The sequence below is a fragment of the Bufo bufo genome, chromosome 3 (assembly GCF_905171765.1).
Source record: "Bufo bufo chromosome 3, aBufBuf1.1, whole genome shotgun sequence".
Lineage (NCBI taxonomy): Eukaryota > Metazoa > Chordata > Amphibia > Anura > Bufonidae > Bufo > Bufo bufo.
In genome coordinates, this window is record NC_053391.1 from 414,520,289 (window position 1) to 414,542,664 (window position 22,376).

At 40.9% G+C, this 22,376-nt stretch overlaps 1 protein-coding gene across 2 annotated transcripts in view; it reads right to left on the reverse strand.

Annotated features, from left to right (window-relative positions):
- Positions 1-22,121, reverse strand: part of MYH15 (myosin heavy chain 15) — a 60,959-nt gene extending 38,838 nt beyond the window's left edge. Inside the window, exons 1-11 of one of the 2 annotated variants that reach the window (XM_040424911.1) lie at positions 22,082-22,121; positions 21,840-21,964; positions 19,211-19,314; positions 16,902-17,045; positions 16,133-16,289; positions 14,511-14,538; positions 14,169-14,265; positions 13,807-13,827; positions 11,682-11,774; positions 10,865-10,928; positions 2,767-2,865 (exon numbers count right to left, since the gene is read on the reverse strand). In XM_040424911.1, the coding sequence (XP_040280845.1) occupies positions 2,767-2,865; positions 10,865-10,928; positions 11,682-11,774; positions 13,807-13,827; positions 14,169-14,265; positions 14,511-14,538; positions 16,133-16,289; positions 16,902-17,045; positions 19,211-19,314; positions 21,840-21,930 (898 nt within the window). In that variant the 5' untranslated portion in view covers positions 21,931-21,964; positions 22,082-22,121. Of the gene's footprint in view, positions 1-2,766; positions 2,866-10,864; positions 10,929-11,681; positions 11,775-13,806; positions 13,828-14,168; positions 14,266-14,510; positions 14,539-16,132; positions 16,290-16,901; positions 17,046-19,210; positions 19,316-21,839; positions 21,965-22,081 lie in introns of those variants that run through there. The other variant, XM_040424912.1, reaches the window with a different exon arrangement.
- Positions 22,122-22,376: the final 255 nt, after the last annotated feature.

Consider the following 22,376-nt stretch of genomic DNA (forward strand, 5'->3'; position numbering starts at 1 on the left):
AGGTTATAGCTATGAACCCTTTCTTACACAAAGTATATAGAGAAAGCAGAGTAGCTTTGACCACTGACTGGTATTTTATCATTATGAACATGCACATTGTAAATTCATAGTCTGCCTGTATTGGCAACAAGCTGTATTCAGATTCAATAATAAAGGTACAGTCATACCATTTTAGTGTGTACTCCTTCATTGTAGCCTTGGCTGCACTGAAATACTTAGGGTTGATGCACACAACTGTATTTTGGGTCCTCGTTTCATCCTCATTTTTTTTGTGGATCGCATACAGGCACATTCATTTCTATGAGTCCGCAGAAAATGCGGGCGGCACACGAATGTCATCTGGGTGCTGTCTGCATTCGTGCGGCCGTACTGCAAGTTATAGAACATGTCATATTCTTGTCCGTTTTGTGGACAAAAATAGGCAGTTCTATTAGGAAAATGTGGCATGCACACGGCCAGTGTCCATGTTTGCAAAATACATACAGTTGTATACATGAGCCGTTAAAGGGATGGCCACTGGTGATCAATATATTTGTCAGGTGACTAAATTGCACTTACTATTATAGCCTTTGTTGATATTTTGCACCATTTGCTATATTTCATGAGGTATGTCTCCTTGTGGGCAGAGTCTTTTGTGTGTCTACATGGAAGTGTTGTCTATAAAGCAGCTGGTGATGGAGGACCATGTGACCAGGGAAATCACTCGATCTCCATTCAAGTAGACTGCACCTGCACTGTGCAGGTACAATTAGTTTGAATGCAGGAGATTGAGCGATGTGTCTCATCACATAAGCCTCCATCACCGGCCATAAACATGTGCCCAACGAGGGCACACGGCTTATGAAATATTGTAAATCACACACAACATCAGCCAAGGCTGTTTTAGTAGATGCCATGTAGTCATCTTACATACATTGGTTAACAGCAGCCAGAAAGTGGCCGACCCCTTTAAGAACCTTTAATACGTATGTGAAAAGTAGTTTTGACTATTATAATTTTTTAAGCAAACTATTCTCATGAGAATAAATCATTCTTAGTGACAATAATTTTGTTATTCTTGGCTTTTACCCTTTCCTGATGCAGCGTTTTTCCGTTATTGCGTTTTTGTTTTTCGCTCCCTGCCTTTCCGGAGGCATAACTTTTTTATTTTTCCATTCACATAGCCATGTGAGGACTTGTTGTTTTAGGAACAAATTGCACTTTCTAATTGCACCATTTAATATTGCATAGAATGTAGAGGAAGCTTGAAAAAAAATTCAAAATGGTGTGGAGTTGGAAAAAAATAACAATTCTGCCACAGTTTTATGGGTTTTGTTTTGATTTGTGCTCTTCATTCTCCAAATCGGTACGATTACGGTGAATACTGAAAAAAATAAAAACTTTTGAAAAAATGTATTTGCCTTTTTCATGGCCATATTCTATCCTCCATAACGTTTTACAGTTATGTCTACGTAGATGTATGAGGGCTGATTTTTGGTGGGCCGATATGTAGTCTTTGCTAATAACGTTTTCGGGTGTGTATGAGTTTTTGATCACTCTTTATTAAAAAATATTGGGAGGTAAAGTGATGAAAAAAATGGCAAATTATATTTTAATAATGTGGGCATTTTCCCACGCGGCGATGACCATGATGTTATTTTTGTTTATTTATTTAGACTTTTGGGTAAGGGAGTGATTTGAATTGTTATATTTATTTTTTTTAAATATTTTTCAGAAATGTTTTACTTTTTTTTAGGTCCTCAAGTAGATCACAACACGCAATCATCTGATTAATTACAGTTCAGTGCTGCCACCTGATGGCCTAAATTGTAATATACAAGTAATAACCCTGGAGGCCTACTGTGATCTCCGCACGGGAAAGGCGTTCCTGCCCGAGAAACACGCGCTTCCTGGTTATTGGTCTCTCAGATGCCATGATCACATTTGACCACGGCATCTGAGGGGTTAAATATATGCAATCGACATTCCTGCTGATCGCGGACATTAGCCGTGATCACATGGTGTCTGATCTGCAGGTAGCAGAACAGGAGGAGCTGAGTAGAGCTGAGTAGACTGATATATCGAGCATAGATTTCAATCAATAAATTACAAATTCTACTGAATCTTTTCCCATAAACCTATATGTATTAATCTGCTCAGCTCTTCTGCTCTGAACCATAATGCCAGTCTATTGGATAGCATTTTTATTGTGACAGCTTCTGTTTAAATCTGGTAAAACTGATTGGTGTCCTCAAATCATATATGATTTATGCAGCAGTATTAAAGGTCCTGTCACATGGATAGATTATCGGGCTGATTATTGGGCATGAACATTCTCATAAACTCCCATTCCCGATAATTGCCCTGTGTAAATTTATAAATCACCTCATGAATGAGCAATTCCTGTTCACCAAGAGTAAACGTCACTCAATGTGAACGTGAACATATGGCACCCAACATCATCATTTCTGAGCAGTGTAAACCGAAATCTTCTGCCCAGACACAAGGAATCTGTAGGGGAATGAGTGATCACAATGACAGTTGCTCGTCTCCATACAAAGGAGACCACTGTGGCATGAAAATGCAGCTATGAACTCCACTCACGATCAGGCAATTACTGGGAACCTGTGGTTCATTCCCTGTTATTGCCTGTCAGTCAGCCTGTTTAAAAGGCTCTCAATTCTTTAAACCTTTTACAGATAGCACTTCAGGTGAGCTCTAGTCACATGCTATAAAATAGGTATGGTGGTGTAATGTATTGTTTTGCGGCTCTGAATTGCATCTCACCTGCTAGTTCACTCATTTTCCCACTGGTTATCTGATAAAAGACGTGGTAGCTTCGTTCTCCTGGCTGCTGGAAAATAACTCTGGATTTTTCCAGTAAATCTGAAAAATATATTTTGTTAAATTGTCACAACATATTTTGTCAACTGTATTCTGAAAAAAATAATAATTCTAAACTCATAGTAGATAGTACTTGTGCATTCTTAGTTTTCATTTATCAAATAAAATATGTAATAATATGTCTATAAAATTTACAGTAAAGGGCAGATGCTGTCTACTAGAGGGGTTATACCTCCCAGAGAATAGATGATAACAGATTGAGGGAGTCTGACCGCTGGGACCCCCCCACACACTAATCCCGAGAACGAGGGGTCCTTGAGTCCCTCTGTGAATGGAGCAGTCGTGTGAATGTCAGTCCACTATTAGTTTCACTTCTATTGAACCAATGGAGTGCTGTCTACATCAGCTCCATGGAAGTGAACGGACAGATATTCACTATAGATATTCTCAGGACAGGTCATCAATTTCGAATCAGTGGGGGTGTGACACCCAGCACCCCCACCAATCAGCTATTCCCTGCTGATGACAGAGATGGAAGTAAAACTTTGAGTGGAGCTGGAAGCACATCTCTGGTCAAAGTGTGGTGGACATGCTGGGTTACTGCACCTGAATGGGGGCTGAGCTGTGGTAACCAGGCACAGCCACTACAATGTAAAGAGAGCTGTACTTCCTGCTTTGGTCAGAGTGCTAACTCTGGCGGCAGCTGATCAGCAGGGGTGCCAAGTGTCGGACCCCTGCCAATCAGATATTGATAATCTATGCTGAGAATAGTTCATCAATATCAGGGGCCTGGAAAACCCCTTTAGAGTTGAACTTTATATGCAATGATGTTTTCCCTTTCCTGGTAGTGAAGGGGTTACAGTGTAAATACAAGCTGCATATAAGGCCTCATGAACATGACCGTAGCTGTTTTTACGGTCCGCAAATTGTGGATCTGCAAAACACGCATACCGGCTGGGAACCTCCAGCCATCTATAGAACTGTCCTATCCTTGTCCGTAATACGTACAAGAATAGGACATGTTCTTTTATTTTTTGGTGGGGGAGCGGAGCGGACATACCAATGTGGACAGCATATGGTGTGCTCTCAGAATCTTTTGTGTCCCTATTAAAGTGAATGGGTCTGCAGCTGACCTGCAAAGAATAAGGATTGGACGCGGACAAAAAACAATGGTTGTGGGGGCGTGGCTTGGCAGCCGAGGCTAATGGCCGCTTGAAGCAAGAGCTCCAACACCCAGCGACATTAAAAGCTGCCTCCAGGCTTCATTAAGGCAGTTTAAGCGGTGAATTTCATCACCTCCCCGTATGATGACTAGGGGGAAGAGAACCCGGCAGCAGCAGGGTAAATTAGACTTTTATTTTGACCGGGAGAGACAAAGAGAGGAATCGGGCCCTCCATCCCTGGTGTCCCTGTCTGGATCTCAGGGCTCGGCCTCCCCGCCGCACCATGCATTGGCGTCCTCAGCCTCTCCACCGGCCGCTCGGGCTAAAGTGCAAGATACGGTTCTGAATACAGCAAAGACCACTGAGGGGAAACAGCAGAGGCCTTCTAAACAACACAAACCTCATCCGGACGGGCAGGGAAAGACCGCCGCAACGAGATCACCCACGTGGCAGGCACCATCTTTATCTTCTATGAACAGCCCGGAGAAGCAAAGACCGCGGCTTCAGGAGTCTCCCACTTCTACTTCGAGGGTGAGTGAAAACTCTAGCTCCCCAAAACCTCCTAACTTGGCTCCAAACCTGGAACAACTCCAGACATCAAATCAACCTGCTTCGGGGACCTTGCTTAAACAAATGCTATTAGTAGTAAGCAAATCCCTCCATGCTCACTTGCAATCTTTGATATCCCCTATTCTGGCTACTATTCAAGACCTCCTCCCCAGGGTGTCCCATATTGAGAATAAGTTGGGAGAATTTGCGTCCTCTCATAATAACCTTGTAGATGCTCACACTGATCTCTCTGAAGAGATGGAGAAAATAAAGGCTAAGCTTAATGATCTTGAAGACAGATCCTGCAGGAACAACATAAAATTCCGGGGTATTCCTGAGGAAATTCTTAATGGGGAACTCAAACAGTATCACTGGTTAATATTTCAGGCCCTTTTATCATCCCTTACTGCTCAAGATATGATCATCAACAGAGCTCGTACAGTACCTAGATCAAGCCATCGTCCCGCCTCTGTCCCCAGAGATGTCTTGGCTAGGATCAATTTCTTTCATATAAAGGAACAGTTGCTGGAGGCGTCCAGGAAGAGGGGAACCCTCCCGGCTCCATTCCAACCTATTAAGTTGTTCGCTGACCTCTCCACTATCACATTGAAGCAACGCCGCCAATTGGTGCCTGTCACACTAGCGTTGCGAGATCATAAAATTGCTTACCGATGGGGATTCCCAGTTAAGTTACTAATCCACAAAGATGGATCTATACTTGTTATCAACTCGATGGACTCGAGCAAAGCACTACTATCCTCCTGGAACATTTACATTGCGGAATAACAAAAAGACAAAGCCCTGGCACCCCAACATCTCCCCCAAGAATGGCGCCTGGTGGAAACGGGGAGAGGTACCAAACATTGAAGTCTGTATGTCTTTTCAATTTGGGTGTTCATAGCTGATACAGCCAGTAGTTTGGAAAGTTTGATGTCCCTTGGCTGCACGGGGTTGACTTTACCCAAAATGTTGCGGCAGCCACTTGTGCTGCTTTGGTTTCACTATTTATGTTGGTTATATTTGTCTTTTTTTTTTGCTTTAGCTCTGTTTTTCAGTCCCTTCCCATTTTCTCTCAGCTGCACGTTGGTCCCCAGGGATGCCACAGAAACAATATTGTCTCCACATGTACAATGCCTGTTGCCTTTGACAAGCTGGATTATGTAAAGTTAAGCTTTTTACTTATTTTCAATGGTTATTAAGATTATCTCACTTAATGTAAAAGGTCTGAACAGTCCTCTGATGAGATCCTTCTTATGGAAAGAGGCCCTAGACCTCAAATGTGACATATTATGCGCCCAAGAAACCCACATATTAGTAAAGGATAGTCATAGAATCCATCATCCCAATTTCCCAGTTATTATTCAAACTCATTTTGCTAAAAAACTAAGAGGGGTGCTTTTAGCCTTTAAAGATACAATTGCATACAACCCCATCTCGAGCGTTGTGGATGAGGCGTGCAGGTATATAATCCAGGTGTGCTCCATCAATAATGTTTACTATACAATTGTGGCACTATATGCTCCTAATTCTCATCAAAAAAGTTTTCTGGAAAAACTCTTTAGGAAAATTAATAAAGTGAAGCAAGGACAGCTCTACTTTGTGGCGACTTTAACTTAATCCCTAATCCTAAACTAGATTCCTTATCTCCTTCCAGACATATGAATCTCTCTCTCCAACATTGGATCTATTCGGAGGACCTGTTTGATGTGTGGCGTATTCATTACCCACAGGAAAGGGATTACACCTTTTTCTCAGCTGCACACCATTCATATTCCCATATAGACTTGTTCTTGCTCTCCAGGTCCTTACTCCCATGGGTCTCAGAATCCACTATAGGGTTAATAAAATGGTCAGATCATTCAGTAATCAAATTAACATTGCAAGAGAACCATGCCCCCCCACATCCCACTCTTTGGCGCAATAATACTTTTTTGATGGCACACTCAACGTAGAAAGCGAACCTTGAAACAGCACTTTGTGAGTACTTCCAACATAATGTGGGATCAGTATCCTGCCCATTTACACTCTGTCTGCCCACAAGGCGTTTATCAGGGGAGTTTTTATTAAATTGGGACATGTGACAAAAAAGCCAGAGACAAAAGGATCTCAGAGTTGCTGACCAATATTGTAGACCTGGAGAGTAAAAATAAAACCAGCGCATCCCACAGGCAACATGCAAGACACGACTAAGGCCGTGACCAAGGTCCCATATTAGGACCGAAACGTTGGCCAGTTTGTGCATATTTCATTCCTGGATGCTGACAAACATGATATGATAAATGATGAAATGAATAATGAAATGAAATGAAAATCTAAATTTTCAAAACTACCTAAACGAGTGCCGTGGTTTCCTTTCACTGTAAAAATAAAACCACTGTTTTATATTCAGATCACCTAAAGAATCTCAGACTCCAACTTTAAGACTGCCTCCTATATAGATACGAGCAGAATTTACAAAAAGTCAAAGCTAGATATTATTCACAGAATAACAAGGTGAGTAAACTATTAGCACAACGCGTGAAATCCCATAGGACTAAGTCTAGAATCCCATACATACAGTCGCCTAACGATGGTTCTAAAATCATGGATCCCCAAGGTATAGCAGATAGCTTCATGGAATACTACTCTTCCCTTTATAATTTAAAACCATCCCAGGGATCTCCTCACAACTCCCCAACAAATATCAACAGCTTTTTAAAAAGTCTTCCAACAGTCTCTGCCGACCAAATAGAAATATTGAGCACTCCGCTCACGGAACCAGAAATTCAGAAAGTTATAGACTCCCTTCCTAAACAAAGGCCCCTGGACCTGACGGTATGTCGAATTGCTACTACAAAACCTTTTACGGAATCCTCCTCCCTTATCTGCAAAAAACTCTACAAAAGGGATTCTCTGAGGGCACTTTTCCAGCAGAGATGCTTTCTGCAGTTATAGTGACTATTCCAAAACCAGGGAAACCGCCAGACACCCCACAAAACTTTAGGTCTATTTCGCTACTTGAACACGCACTTAAAAATATATGCTAAAGTCCTGGCTAACCGTTTGGCCCCCATTTTACCTACTTTAATAGACTGTGACCAATCAGGCTTTGTTAAAGGGGTTGTCCGGGATTGGAGTCATGGGTGTACATGTACAATGGTCCCCTAAATATTACATTCATGCCTGTCCTTCCCTTACCAGACATTTCTGATGGCCCTTTTTCACTTCACAAATTTTCAGCCGGAAGTGTAGTTTCTATCACCGCCAGTGACGTACCGGGTCCCTTTCTGCATAGCGAAGCCTCTTCTTCCGCTTCGCAAGGAGCCCAGTGATGTCACAGTCAGCCTCTAATTATTCAAAGCGCATGGAGGGGCAGTAGCTAGGCGGCAACAGACCGCACTAAGCCACGCCCCTCTGGTCCGGTGACATCACCGGGCAGGGCGCATTCTTAGCAAGGAAGGAGGCGTTTAGGGGCGTGACTAAGGTGGAGGTATAGTTGCAGCAGGAGGCGGCATATGAATTAGGGGGGGTGGCTGCACGGAGGAGCAGGCACACACTCGAAACAACACGATGCTGCGCTGCGCTGGGACCCAGAAAGCATCGAGGCAGGAAGTTACCGCACACAAACAGAGAGGTAAACAATCAGTGGGGGACTGTAGGAGCCCTGCTGAAGTGTAAAAATACCTAAAAACATCTGGGGGGACCTTCAAACCGCTATTAATAGTGATTTAACTGGTTTTAAAAAAAAATCTTGATACCGGACAACCCCTTTAAAGGCAGACAAATAATAGGCAATACCAGAAGAGTCATGAATATCGTAGACTATATTGAGAGATCAGGCCTAGCAGCGGTTTTAATAACTCTGGATGCCGAGAAGGCATTCGACCGCATTAACTGGTCGTTTGCCTTCTCCGTGCTACAGATAATGGGAATTTCCGGCCCCTTCCTGGGAGCGGGGAAGGCCCTATATAGCAACCCCTCAGCAAGTGTGTATGTTAATGATAACCTGTCATCAATATTTACAACAACCAATGGTACCTGAAAAGGTTGCCCCCTCTCTCCTCTTATATTTATCATGTCTATAGAGCCTTTAGCACAGGACATTCGCCTTTCTGAACAAATAAAAGGTGTATACATTGGCGGGAGAGCACATAAACTTTCACTGTACGCAGATGATGTAATATTGACTCTCAGCTCCCCAGAACATTCAGTGCCTGCGGTTATGGAGATTATTTGCCAATTTGGCAAATACTCCTTTTACAAAGTCAATGAGAAAAAGTCGCAAGCCCTACCCATCAATATTCAAACTTCCTCCTTGCAGAAGCTGCAAGCCAGATTTAAGTTAGACTGGCAAACAGAAAGTGTTCAATATCTGGGTACAAACGTCACCAATAAGATAAAACTCCTGTATCGCCTTAATTACCTCCCTTTACTTGAGGAAATAGAAAGAGATATGGCCCAATATAGAAAACAGGAAATATTTTGGGAAATATTTTTTCGCTCGTATCAATAGAATACTTAATACATTTATATGGACTCCCAGACGACCTTGCATAGCTTACAAACTGTTGAACAAATATAGGAAAGCTAGAGGACTAGGTCTTCCCAACATACAGTATACGATTACTACCTTGCTACCCACATGAGTTTCCTGAGAGAATGGTGGAGAGGAGATGTACAACATCATTGGATACACATAGAGAAGACTGTCTCTCCTAGCCACAATTTAAAGGTGCTACTCATAGATGCGCTAGACCAGGCATCCTCAAACTGCGGCCCTCCAGCTGTTGTAAAACTACAACGCCAACAATGCCCTGCTGTAGGCTGATACCTGTAGGCTGTTCGGGCATGCTGGGAGTTGTAGTTTTGCAACAGCTGGAGGGCCGCAGTTTGAGGATGCATGCTCTAGACCCATCACTCCCCCTGGGATCCCTACCAAGTTTCCTTTCTACCTCAACTTCATTATGGAGGATTTTTCACTCAAAAGCTCCCAAAACTCAATTCTCCCTTTAATCATTAGCTTCATTGGAGATACTGACTTACTTTATCCCTGGTATGGATTTAACAAAATGGGTATCTAATGGCCTTACCTCTGTAACATTCCTCTTTGAAGACTCCCATTTCAAACAGTTCTCCTTCCTACATGAAGAATATCTAATTTCTCATAAAGACTTCTACATGTATTTTAGAATAAGACATCTCATCCAAAATAAAGACCCTTTCAAGGTATCGGCATGTAAAGAGATCCTTGATCTCTGGAACACTGAAAGCCCTTCATCGAATGACTTGAGGCCTATTTATTCTATTATTGACTCCAAACGAAAGTTTGTAAAATCCACACCATTTATTTCATAGGAAAAAGAGATAGGTAAAGTTTTTCCAGACTCAAATTGGTCATCTTCACTCTCTTTCATATCTACTACATTCACTTCTGTTTCTCACTATGAAGCTGCTATTAAAACAATGCTTAGATGGTATCTCACACCTGACAGACTAAAGTCACATATACCTGGGCACTTCCAATTTGAGTTGACTGGGGATGTGGTGGCAGGGGATCCCTCCTTCATATCCTCTGGTCATGCCCCATGAATCAAACTACATGGAAAGAAAGTTTCATACTCCTCTTCTCCATCACAGGAAACTATATAATTCCCTCCCCAGAACTGGCCCTATTATTTCATAATATAGTAAATTTTCCAATCAGGTCATGATACGTTATAGCCCATATCCTGTTGTCTACAAAATTGGTTATAATGAGATATTGGAAGTCCCCAACTATTCCTCAATTGAAAGAAGTAATAGACTTGGTAAATACCTCATGTGCATATGAAAAGATGATAGCTTATATGAACCACATCTACCCCCGATTTGAATCCTCCTGGTGGATCTGGCTGTCCTCTACTTACACAGTTATACCTAGACAATAATAACTTTTGGCATCTTTTATTATTGCTGAGAGTGTTTAGTTTAATTTTGTTCTGTTTTCTTTTCTATCTCTTTTCCTTTATATTTGGTTGATGTATTATGTACCTTCCAATTTGACTCGACTTAGTCAGAGCATTACTTCTGTGTGCATACATTTCAAACATATGTTACAACAATCTGATGTATTACTCATTTGCCAAAACGTAAGATCTGTTGTGCTTGGATGCATACTTGCCACTTGACTTTGGAATACCCATCATTTTGTGATGTTCTGATTTAATGTTAACTGGATACATTGTTTTGTATTTGTCTATTTTAAAAATCCAATAAAAAACTATAGTCATAAAAACAACGGTCGTGTGCATGAGCCCTAATACAAAGGTATCATGGAGCACAGACTGATTCTGAATACATTGTAAACTTACAAATCTCAATATCAGCAGAAGACAACTTGCCGGTAGTACCAAAATGGATACGGATGAATTTACCCTGAAAAAATAGTTGAAATGGAAATTTACTGTATGTTTCTTTCTCCTGTTTCTTTTCAAATCCCCTATTGCTTTTTACTAGGAATGAGCGAATCGACTTTAGATGAAACACCTGAAGTTAATTCACTCATCCCTACTTATTACCCACAATGTAATTTAATTTGACCGTTGCTGTAAGTGCAAGCAGTTTAGATAGATATTCCCAAGTTATGGCTTTTAGACTCTTTGGTGGTATGGGTCCCAGAAATTCCTAAAGGCAGCCTTGGCTCCCCTTTCTGCTTTGTCTATGTTGGTCTATAGGGGCACTTGCCTGTTACACATTTCAGGACTCAGATTACAGGCAGTTTGCCCATTACTGGTCGTATTCTGTCTCACACATCTCCAATAAAGTTGTGCCTGTGTACATCTTCATCAGGTGAGCACGGTACCTATCCAAGACTAGTCACTTTTTCTGTTCTGGTATATAGAGGAGGCTGACAACCTCAGTTCTATGTGGAGAAAGCTCTTGAATGGGGCAGCCTCAGTACTCTGGATTTGATTGCTATGCTGCACCACTTCACAATAAAAAAATACATGATTCAAACCAGAAATCCTTCACTTTTAACATGATTCCTACATCTAGGGTAGATGGCAACTAGAAATAGCAACGATATAAAATAGCAGTAAGCCAATAGCCCATGATGAATTGGAAACAGGTTTAAAGTACAAATTTGAGAATTTACTGGAAAGGACCCAGCAAAATGAGTGAACTTACAAAACGAGAAGAGTTGTCATTTCTCAGAGTTTTGGCATTTCCAAAGGCTTCCAGGGCAGGGTTTGCCTGGATGATTTGATCTTCCAGGGTTCCCTACAAGATGAAAATACACTGCATTTGAAATACTATACATTTATGTGATTTATGTGTACCACTGGCAAGTAAAACATAGACTTGGAGGTGCTGTAATGATTCACATTGTGAGAACAAGGGGGTGAGGTTGAATACATGGACACCTATTTCGTTCTATAAAATAAGCTTGACTAGACAAATGCTAGAAATGTCAAATGAATTTATTGCAAACTAAGTGCAAATGAAGTTTGAGCTATTCAGTTATTGGGCAGTCATGTAAACATTTATTTCACAGAAAATAGTCAGTCTGGCAGATTGTTATGTCATGAAAAACATTTGTATGACTTCTTCTATTTCTGCATAGTAGTCACTTATCTGTTTTAGGTGGTATGTGTTAATATATAATCCATATGGATGTCAGGACCCAAGGTTTCCCAAAAGATCTTCACTCAAAGCATCACTGCCTCCGCTAGCTTGCCTTCTTCTCATAGTGCATCTGGTGCCATCTCTTCCCCATCTGAGCAATGCATGCACACCTGGCCGTCCACATGATGTAAAATAAGACCAGGCCAGCTTCTTCCATTGCTCCATGGTCCAGTCCAAGCTGAGATGTGCCGTGTGCTCAGACCTTTCTATCATAGCCAACATTAGTCTTTTCAGCAACTTGTGCTACAGTAGATCTTATTTGGGATTGGATTGGATGGGTTACCCTTTGCTCCCCATCTGCATCAATAAGCATGGGATGCCCATGCCTCTGTTTGTCAGTTCACTGTTTGTTCTTCTTGGGCCACTTTTGGTAGGTACTAACCACTGCATCTCAGAAACACTCCAGAAGACCTGCCATTGTGGAGATGCTCTGAATCAGTCTAGCCATTGCATTTGGCAGATGTCAAAGTTGCTCAGGTCCTTATGCTTGCCCATTTTTCCTGCCTCCAGCACATCAACCTCAAGCTGTTGACTTGTACATCCCACCCCAAGTGCCATTGTGTGTGTATGTGTATATATACAGTACAGACCAAAAGTTTGGACACACCTTCTCATTCAAAGAGTTTTCTTTATTTTCATGACTACGAAGGCATCAAAACTATGAATTAACACATGTGGAATTATATACATAACAAACAAGTGTGAAACAACTGAAAATATGTCATATTCTAGGTTCTTCAAAGTAGCCACCTTTTGCTTTGATTACTGCTTTGCACACTCTTGGCATTCTCTTGATGAGCTTCAAGAGGTAGTCCCCTGAAATGGTCTTCCAACAGTCTTGAAGGAGTTCCCAGAGATGCTTAGCACTTGTTGGCCCTTTTGCCTTCACTCTGCGGTCCAGCTCACCCCAAACCATCTCGATTGGGTTCAGGTCCGGTGACTGTGGAGGCCAGGTCATCTGGCGCAGCACCCCATCACTCTCCTTCATGGTCAAATAGCCCTTACTTTCAAAGTTTTCCCAATTTTTCGGCTGACTGACTGACCTTCATTTCTTAAAGTAATGATGGCCACTCGTTTTTCTTTACTTAGCTGCTTTTTTCTTGCCATAATACAAATTCTAACAGTCTATTCAGTAGGACTATCAGCTGTGTATCCACCTGACTTCTCTTCAACGCAACTGATGGTCCCAACCCCATTTATAAGGCAAGAAATCCCACTTATTAAACCTGACAGGGCACACCTGTGAAGTGAAAACCATTTCAGGGGACTACCTCTTGAAGCTCATTAAGAGAATGCCAAGAGTGTGCAAAGCAGTAATCAAAGCAAAAGGTGGCTACTTTGAAGAACCTAGAATATGACATATTTTCAGTTGTTTCACACTTGTTTGTTATGTATATAATTCCACATGTGTTAATTCATAGTTTTGATGCCTTCAGTGTGAATCTACAATTTTCATAGTCATGAAAATAAAGAAAACTCTTTGAATGAGAAGGTGTGTCCAAACTTTTGGTCTGTACTATATATATATATATATATATATATATATACAGTATGCTCTGCACATTCAGCACATGCACAATTAATAGAAATACATCATCATGTTTTGAAGTCAAGTGTTTCTACCTACCCCAGTCTTGGTTGCTGGTTGCTGTAATGAAAAAGCAAAGTTCTTATTTAATTCTCATCAAATCAATCCTTGTTGACTATATGTCTGTCATACAAGCACACTTGTTTTTAGAATTAAAGCTATAAAACTACATAGAAAGGCCTGTAACATGGATAATATTAATTGGTTCATCCTCATTTCTACAGGCAAAATTACCAAAACCTACCAAGACCTGCTGCCAGCTTTCCCCATGCAGACACGCTCCTCTCTCCATCTGTACCAGTCTGTCACACATTTAGTTCATGTTTATTGTACTCGTTTATGACGCTTTAAATGAAATAATAATAATGAACTAAGTGAGATCACACTAGACCAAGACTTACATTCTTTTTACCACTAGCGTCACCAATTGCAGCTACTGTGGCAAAGTACTGAATGACACGTTTCGTATTAACAGTCTTGCCAGCACCAGATTCTCCTCTAAAATACAGATCAGAATAAATGAAGTAATAAGAACAAAAGCATACATACATGCACAGTAGGCAAAATGACAATATACATTTTCTGTAGTAGCTGTGGTATTTGTACATTTATATGTCTATAATTTAAGAGAGATAGATTTGAGATAGATAGATAGACAGACATAGATAGAATTTATTTGAGATAAAAATAATGCTGCTTTATTCCTTTGTAGAAATATTCTGTAAGGCATGCATTTTACTTACGTGATCAACATTGACTGGTTTTCCCGATCTAACAAAGAAAGTTGTATAGAATTAGATAAATTATATTTAATTATATACTTGAATAGGTACAGTACACGCAGTATGATGACTGACTTTTCTATCACTTAATCTTTACATTGCAACTTATTCACAATATGTACAAGCTCTGGCTCCTCCAACTGCCCCATGGGGGAGCCGGAGCATACCCGGAAGCATGCGCTTCCAGGTTTGCACATTCTCAGATGCCGTGGTCAGGATTGACCACGGCATCTGAAGTGTTAAATGACCGTGACCATTAAATGTCTGTGACTGGTCGCTGACATGAGCCGTAGGTGTCTGCTATATGAAACAGCAGGCACTCTGCGGCTATGGCACCCACTACGCTAGTGCAGCTATGGTCGGGAAGGGGTTAAAAGATAAAATAAACCTCAAATCTGCATTGTAGTTTCACTTTTTAACAGAAACCATGACGGAGTGATAGATCTATTGTACGATGTACACTACTGGCACCTGACAGACCCCCCTTGACTTATAATGGGGAATTGCGATGGAGGCTCCGGAAAGAGCCTCCAATGAAAATGTGAGCATAGCCTAAGAAAATGAGTGGAGCCTCATTCGCACCATGTTTTAGCATCCTATACTGTGTGAAAGGACACGCTCCCTAAGCTGAAAGCTTGATATAAAACTAGCAGAGCAATTGGAACAATGAATGTGGAGATCTCTGGATCCATGTGAAGTACAGGGCTGGTTCTAGCTTTGTTAGAATGAGGTGCCATGTACTAGATGATGTCTTATTTTCATGTTTTGCATTATTCATGGGATAACCCCTTTAAATAGGATAGAAAAAGGTTCCTGCATTATTTCTGATGAATCCTGCTTTATTGGTAAATTTACTTAACAAATAAAACCTTTTAACAAGATGAAAAAACATGGTGTCCACCAGTCTAAATATCTCAAAATGTAAGACATGACTTATAAATTATCTACACGGTGGCCCACAAAAAAGTAGCCCGCCTCTAGCGATAGTATGACAAATGAATGAGCAAGTGGTTTTTAGTTTTTTTTTAACTACCCACAAGTCACAAAAGATGCTGAAAGTGGTCCCCGTTCATGTCTCTGCATCTTTGGCCATGTCGGATTATGACGGCTGATACTGCTTGTGATGCTGCAGAAGAAAAATGTCCTGCTTTTTCCAACAAGATGAGGCAACAAGCCGCACCTCACGGAACTCACTGGTGCGGGTTCATGAACTGTTTACAGTGGAGCGAACTGTGAGCAAGGGGTTATGGCCGCGTTCCCTAGACTTGTCCACATGAGATTTCTATCTGTGGGGAAATTTAAACCAGAAAGTGTCCACTAACAATGCAACTCCCCTGGATGAACTGAAGGAAAACATCCCAAACACTATCCGAAGCATCACAAGCAGTATCAGCCAACATAATCTGACCTGCCCAAAGATGCAGAGACATGAACGGGGAACACTTTCAGCATCTTTTGTGACTTGTGGGTAATAAAAAACAAAACACTTGCTCTTTCATCTTGTCTTACTATCGCTGGAGGCGGGCTACTTTTTCGTGGGCCACCGTGTAGAAAGTACTGTAGTAAGATAAAATGATACTTACTGCGCAACATGTCATTGTAAGCATTATCAGCAATGTTAAAGATATGAGGAGGGGCTTCAGAACGTCTTTTGCCCTTATAGGCAGAAACCACTTCAGGCTTATAGACTGGAAGCCATTTGTATGGATTCACAGTCACACAAAAAAGGCCTGAATAAGTCTAAAATTTAGAAAAAAACACATTGAATTAATACATCAAATCAATAAATTTAAAGAAGAATTTCACACTATCAAATTTTTATATTTTGAACTTTTTTGATGGACATAATTCTAAGTAAAACTTTCAAGAACATGATTGATGTCTGAGGAAATAAAAAAGAAATGAAAGAGAAAGAAAGAAAAATTAGGTATTTGTGGTGAGTGTCAGAATAGTAGATGCATGGATATATAAGGAGGGGCATTAGTTAGGGCTCATGCACACGACTGTATGTATTTTGCGGTCCTCATAACACGGATCCGCAAAAAAAGTGTGACGTCCGTGTTACATTCGATTTTTTGCAGATCCACTGTCCTATATTTTTGCAGAATGGACTTGTGGACACATGGATATGGAATGCACACGGAGTCATTTCAGTTTTTTTGCAGCCCCATTGAAATGAATGGTTCCGCATAGGGGCCACAAAAAAAAAAAAAACGGAATGGACACGGACAAAAATACGTTTGTGCGCATGAGCCCTTACTAGAGTACAACAAATTTGAAATGCAAACTTTAAAATGAAGTATACGGTAATTATATAATTAAGAATAATACATAAAGAATGGGCCATCTTACATAGATCATCCAGTTAGCATAGCGTTTACGCAGGTTAGATAGCACTGAAGCTTCATTCAGATGTGTCAACATGGCCATGTCTTCAATCATGTCAAATTTTGGAGGATTCATCTGCTGAACATCTTCTTCCTTTACAACAACCGACTAAAGAAACATAAACCAATAACCAAGAGTTTAAATAGCTTAAGTTTCTAATGTACAAAATAACATATACTGCATGTATATAGCATATACAGATAAAATACAGAAAATAAATGCATTCCACATATATAGAAGAAGTCTAGTGATGCTGTAATTAAACAGGTGTATGCTCAAAAGTTCCAGACTATAAAATGTCATGGCCTTTTTATATGGGGCAATTATTGGGAAATCATGTTCCTGCAAATGCTTGTTCCCGATAATTGCCCCATGTAAAGGTGTTGCCAATCACCTAATTAAGAAGCAAAATTTATTCATCAGGTAATCACATTTTACATATGTCACCTAAAATCGTCATTTGACTGCAAATCTGTATGGGGACAAGCAATTACAGTATCGATCATTCATCATCCCCACACAGAGGAGATCACCTTTTCTCCAGATCCAGATAATTGGCTAGGTACTTGCCCATCTAAAAGGGCATTTAACCCTTTAGTGACCAACAATACGCCTTTTTACGGAAGGCACTAAGGGACAGATCATCGAGATCATAGTAACGCTCATTAGCGATGATCTGGAGGTGTAAATGCATGGCGGATTACCCAATGAACGAGCTTTCATCGGGTAATTGGATTGTTTCTGCAGCAGATACGCAGCATTCCGGTGGCAGATTGTGCTGTATAAATATGATCTGCTGCTGGGAAACAACGAGACAGTATGGGGAAGAGCAATGGCATTAGCGATCACTCCTCCCCATACTATGGAGGAGCTGGAGATTTACATACAGCGGTCTCCTCCCCTAGCGATCAGCACATTGTCAGGAAGGAACGCCTCCTTCCCGACAATCTGCTTGTATATCCTCCTGTGTAAAGGGACCTTTAGGCTAGATCACCGTCTTTTTACAGAAGGCTAGTCTAAGTCTCTCTCATGACAGCTGGGCTCCTTCTCTAATGTCTTGGATTGGCAGAATCACTGATCCCGGCCTTAGATGGCAACTGCAACATCTAGGTGGAGAGATTGTAGGGGTGCTGATGTCTGTACACAGCAGCCGGGGGCCTAATGAAGGCCTCCAGGTCTGTTTTCAGTGTATTCCTATTAGGCACAGCCGAATAGGTTGCCAGTCAGTATCCTACTGACAGCATAATACACAGTATTACATATGTAGTACAGTGTATTATCTAAGTGATTGGAGGATTGCATGTCAAAGTCCCTTTCTGGGACTAATAAGTGTAAAGTAAAGAATTAAAGTTTGATAAAAACAAACAAAAAAAACTCCAAGTTAAAAAAACATACACACATTTTTCCATTGTTATAGAGCAGGAGGAGCTGAGCAAATTCATATATAGTTTTTGGAAAAAGATTCAGTAAAACTTTCTGCCATTTCTGAGTTCCCTGTACAGAGAGGACATTATCAGTGACTGACAGATACACTTTACACACTTAGGGCCCATTCACACGACCGTATAATTCATTCCGCAAAATTGCAGAACAGATGTGGACCCATTCATTTCAATAGGGCCGCAAAAGATGCTGACAAGTATAGGCATTTCTATCATAGGGCTGGCCATTCCATTCCACAAAAACGGATATGGTCGCTGAATAAGCTCTTACACAGAGAAAGCTATCAATCACTGACAACACCTCCCCAAAGTGAAGTCTGAAAAAGCAGGGATTTAAAAGTGTGAATGACAAGTTTTAAGGAATCCTTTCTAAAAACTATATAACAGTCTGCTCAGCTCCTCCTGCTCTATTGCATTTTGTGGCGACAGGTCCTCTTTATTAGGATGATGCCAGGAATCAGATTTATTATTTTATGGCGCTGTCAGGACAAACGGTCGAAGACACCGTGCCCTGCTTGTCATTCACAACATAGTGGTGAATTGCTTGCAAGTACCATAGCTTTGTTTGAGGAACCATGCTTTTCATGTTACTGGCATTTATGCCTTATATGACATATCAGGCCAGGATTACTTGGCACCTGGTATTTCGGCATACCTAATGCACAGAAATTATTTTTATAAAATATAAAGTAGGTGTTAAAATCATTTCAGGACGTGATAAATACTGTATGCTTATAAGAAGAGGAAATTAGTCAAATTCTATGTGTGTGTTCATTCAGTTTCTAGATCTCGTACTATTTCATATACTAAATACTACATGGTATATTTTACCTTTCCATCAGCCAGTTCAACAGTGACTTTTCCTCCAGCTGTCTCCTTGATCTCAGCTTCCAGATAGGCTTCCTTCTCATCAGGGATCCAGCATTTCTTTTTTCCTGTTACAATAAAAATGCCCATCATATTGCAGCCGCAGTTTTAGTGTTTTACATTACATTTATCTTTTTAGCATGTGATGCAACTTATGTCTGCAAGCTATACTGGTTTCTCCAGCCCTTTACAGCATTCATTAACGAGGATTTCCTTCGGCGCACCTCAGTTTCATGTTGAAGTAGAATAGAAGATTTGTATAGGTCGGGCGCCCTGTTGTCTGATACAACCGCACTCCCAAAGGAGAAGACAAAAACAGTTTTGCTTTATTTATTTTTTACCATTTCTGCTTCTTAGACTGTTAAGTTAAAGGTAATATATTGTTAGATAGTGACATAGGGGGTCATTTATTAAGACCGGCGTAAAATTACCATTTGTCGGCTGTAAATACACATGTCAACAGGCATTTTCCTGTCAACTGTATGAGGGGCGGGAAAATTAAGGAATCATATTTAGAAAAGAAAGAATTGTAAAATGTAAAAGCGAGTACACAAGCACTTAGGGACATTCCCAGTTTGACACTACCCTAAGTATTTTGCGGTTCGCCAACCTTGCGGACCCATTGACTTCAATGTATAGGACATCTCCCATCTTTTGTGGTGCGGCTGTCAGCCCCAACTCATTTATCATCATTTACATTAGAAACTGATGACTGAAATCTACCCCAGCTACGAGCGCACAGACTGCCGTAAGAGGCATTTAATTTATGACAAAGTCTGTGCCTCATCGTAAATTAAATGCCTCCTCTGGCGGTGCAGGCCATATCAAGAACGGCATAGCAAGCTGCTGCAGACAGGTCTTTCTTTTAAGCCAGAAAACTGGCATAAAGAAGACTTGCACCTAGCAGAGACCAGATTCACCAGGATGGCCTTGGTGGTGATCCTTGGATTCTTTTTCACCTCTCTAACTATCCTCCTGGCCAGCACAGGTGTCACTTTGGCTTCCGACCACGTCCTCTGAGATTTTCCACAGTGCGGAACATCTTGTATTTTTGGCTCAAATGTAAATAAAAGCTGAGAAATGTTTTTTTTCCCACAATAATGCCTCTTATGCATCGTCTTATTATCTTTTGGGAGACACCTATGTCTTTTTCCGTCAAAAAATTACTTGCTGGTTGAATAAAAGTAACTAAGTCAAAATTTGCCAGGGGTATGAATAATGGAGCCTGCTCTCCCTGAAATCATTTGAGGCCAGCTGGCACAAGGAAGGGTCATATAGAATAGAGTCCAAGAGGTCACCTTGCCGTGGGCACAAATTATATTGATCAAAATAGATTTATAGTACCTCTTATTCATTTATATAGTGGATATAGTGTTACTTAATTCTGTGTTTGCAGAGTGCTCTTGCATGGTGTTTGCTTTTACTTATATATTTGCTTTTAATTAGGAAAAAACGTGCAGTAAGTGTTTCATTTCCTTTAACAAATGCAGTCTGCTCAATAGAAGAAGCGGTAGAGTCATTGGTGACAATGCCAGTGATTCCATTATCACCATTTGACAGAGCTCTTGAGACTAACAGCCCTGACTGTGATGAATGTCTCAGAACAGAGTTCCTAACCAGTGATGGCCAGTTCGCATTGTTCGCCCGCGAACATACGCGGGCTGCCATCTTTTTTCACAAGTCCAGCGAGGCACAAGCCCTTACCTGTGCCTGTGCCTCGAGCCGGTCTGAAAACAAATGCGGTCACCAGGAGCAGGCAGTTCCGAGAACAGCCCAATGAAGGCCCTCGGTGGCTGTTCTCGGAACTGCCTGCTCCCGCTGACCGCACTTGTTTTCAGACCAGCTCGTGCACAGGCACAGGTAAGGGCTTACCTGTGCCTCGCCGGACTTGTGAAAAAAGAGGGCAGCCCGCATATGTTCGCGGGCGAACAATGCGAACTGGCCATCACTGTTCCCAACCCCCACCCTGTAACTGGGCTCCTGAGATATCTCCAGTTATAGGTGAAAAATGCAAGGAATATGGTAAGGCCACTTTCACAAGGTCAGTATTTTGCATCAATATTTGTAAGCCAAAACCAGGAATGGAACCTACAGAGAAAAAGTATAATGGAAAGATTTGTCCCTCTTCTGTGTTTTTGACCCACTTCTGGTTTTGCCTTACAAATACTGATGAAAAATACTAATCAAATACTGAGCATGTGAAAGTGTCCTAAAAGACATTTTAGTCTATGGGGTGCTGCAGCAGTTTCAAGCTATCCTGGATGCAGTGATCTCCAGCAGGCTGTTCCTCTGCCGAAAGAGCCTGCCGGATTTCGAACGCTGATGTGAACGTACCCGAAAAGTAATAAAACATAAAAAAGTAAATATATTTTATTGCCGTAATTGTACCAACCCATAGAATAATGTTAACTAAGTATTTGTGTGACATGAAAAAAATAAATCAAAAAGTAAAGCAGCAATTGCATTTTTTCCATTCCAACCAAGCCATTAGAAAAAAAAAAAAAGTTAAAACTCTTAGAATGGACTGATGAAAACAAACACTCTTTGCTATAGGTCCAAAATAGTCTAATCATTAATAAAATGTTGTACTTGCCATCAAAAGCCACAGTCTGCCGTATCATTAACTCTTTATCACTCTTCCTCAGGAAGGGAGCTGCCTCCCCGAATTCTGACATGTCCATCATTTTGACAGATTGATGCGATAAACAAAATCAGCGACTGCAAACATAAAACAATGTATAAAATATTTCATATGGACATTATCAACATACAATATGATATATACCATGCATAATTAGTAAATGATTTTAAGTATGTCTAATGATTATTACATACCCTGTCAAGTAAATGATTCAATGACCTGTGCCTGCCTAATGTGTTGTACCTTTTATATGAGGTCTCCAAGGTCAACAAGCCCTGGAAGCTCTCATTTGATGCTATATTAGTCTGGTGGGTGTGTGAAGATTGGTGACAATAAGCATACAGTTATGGGGGGAGGGTTTTGGGCTCCTGTTTGTGTCTTCACATGATTGTTGGTACATTGTTGATAAATGACCTAATGGAACAGTGAAGTTGTTTTTCCTAATCATACGTGATAAAATACGTGCATCGTGGCTCCTGAAACATTTCC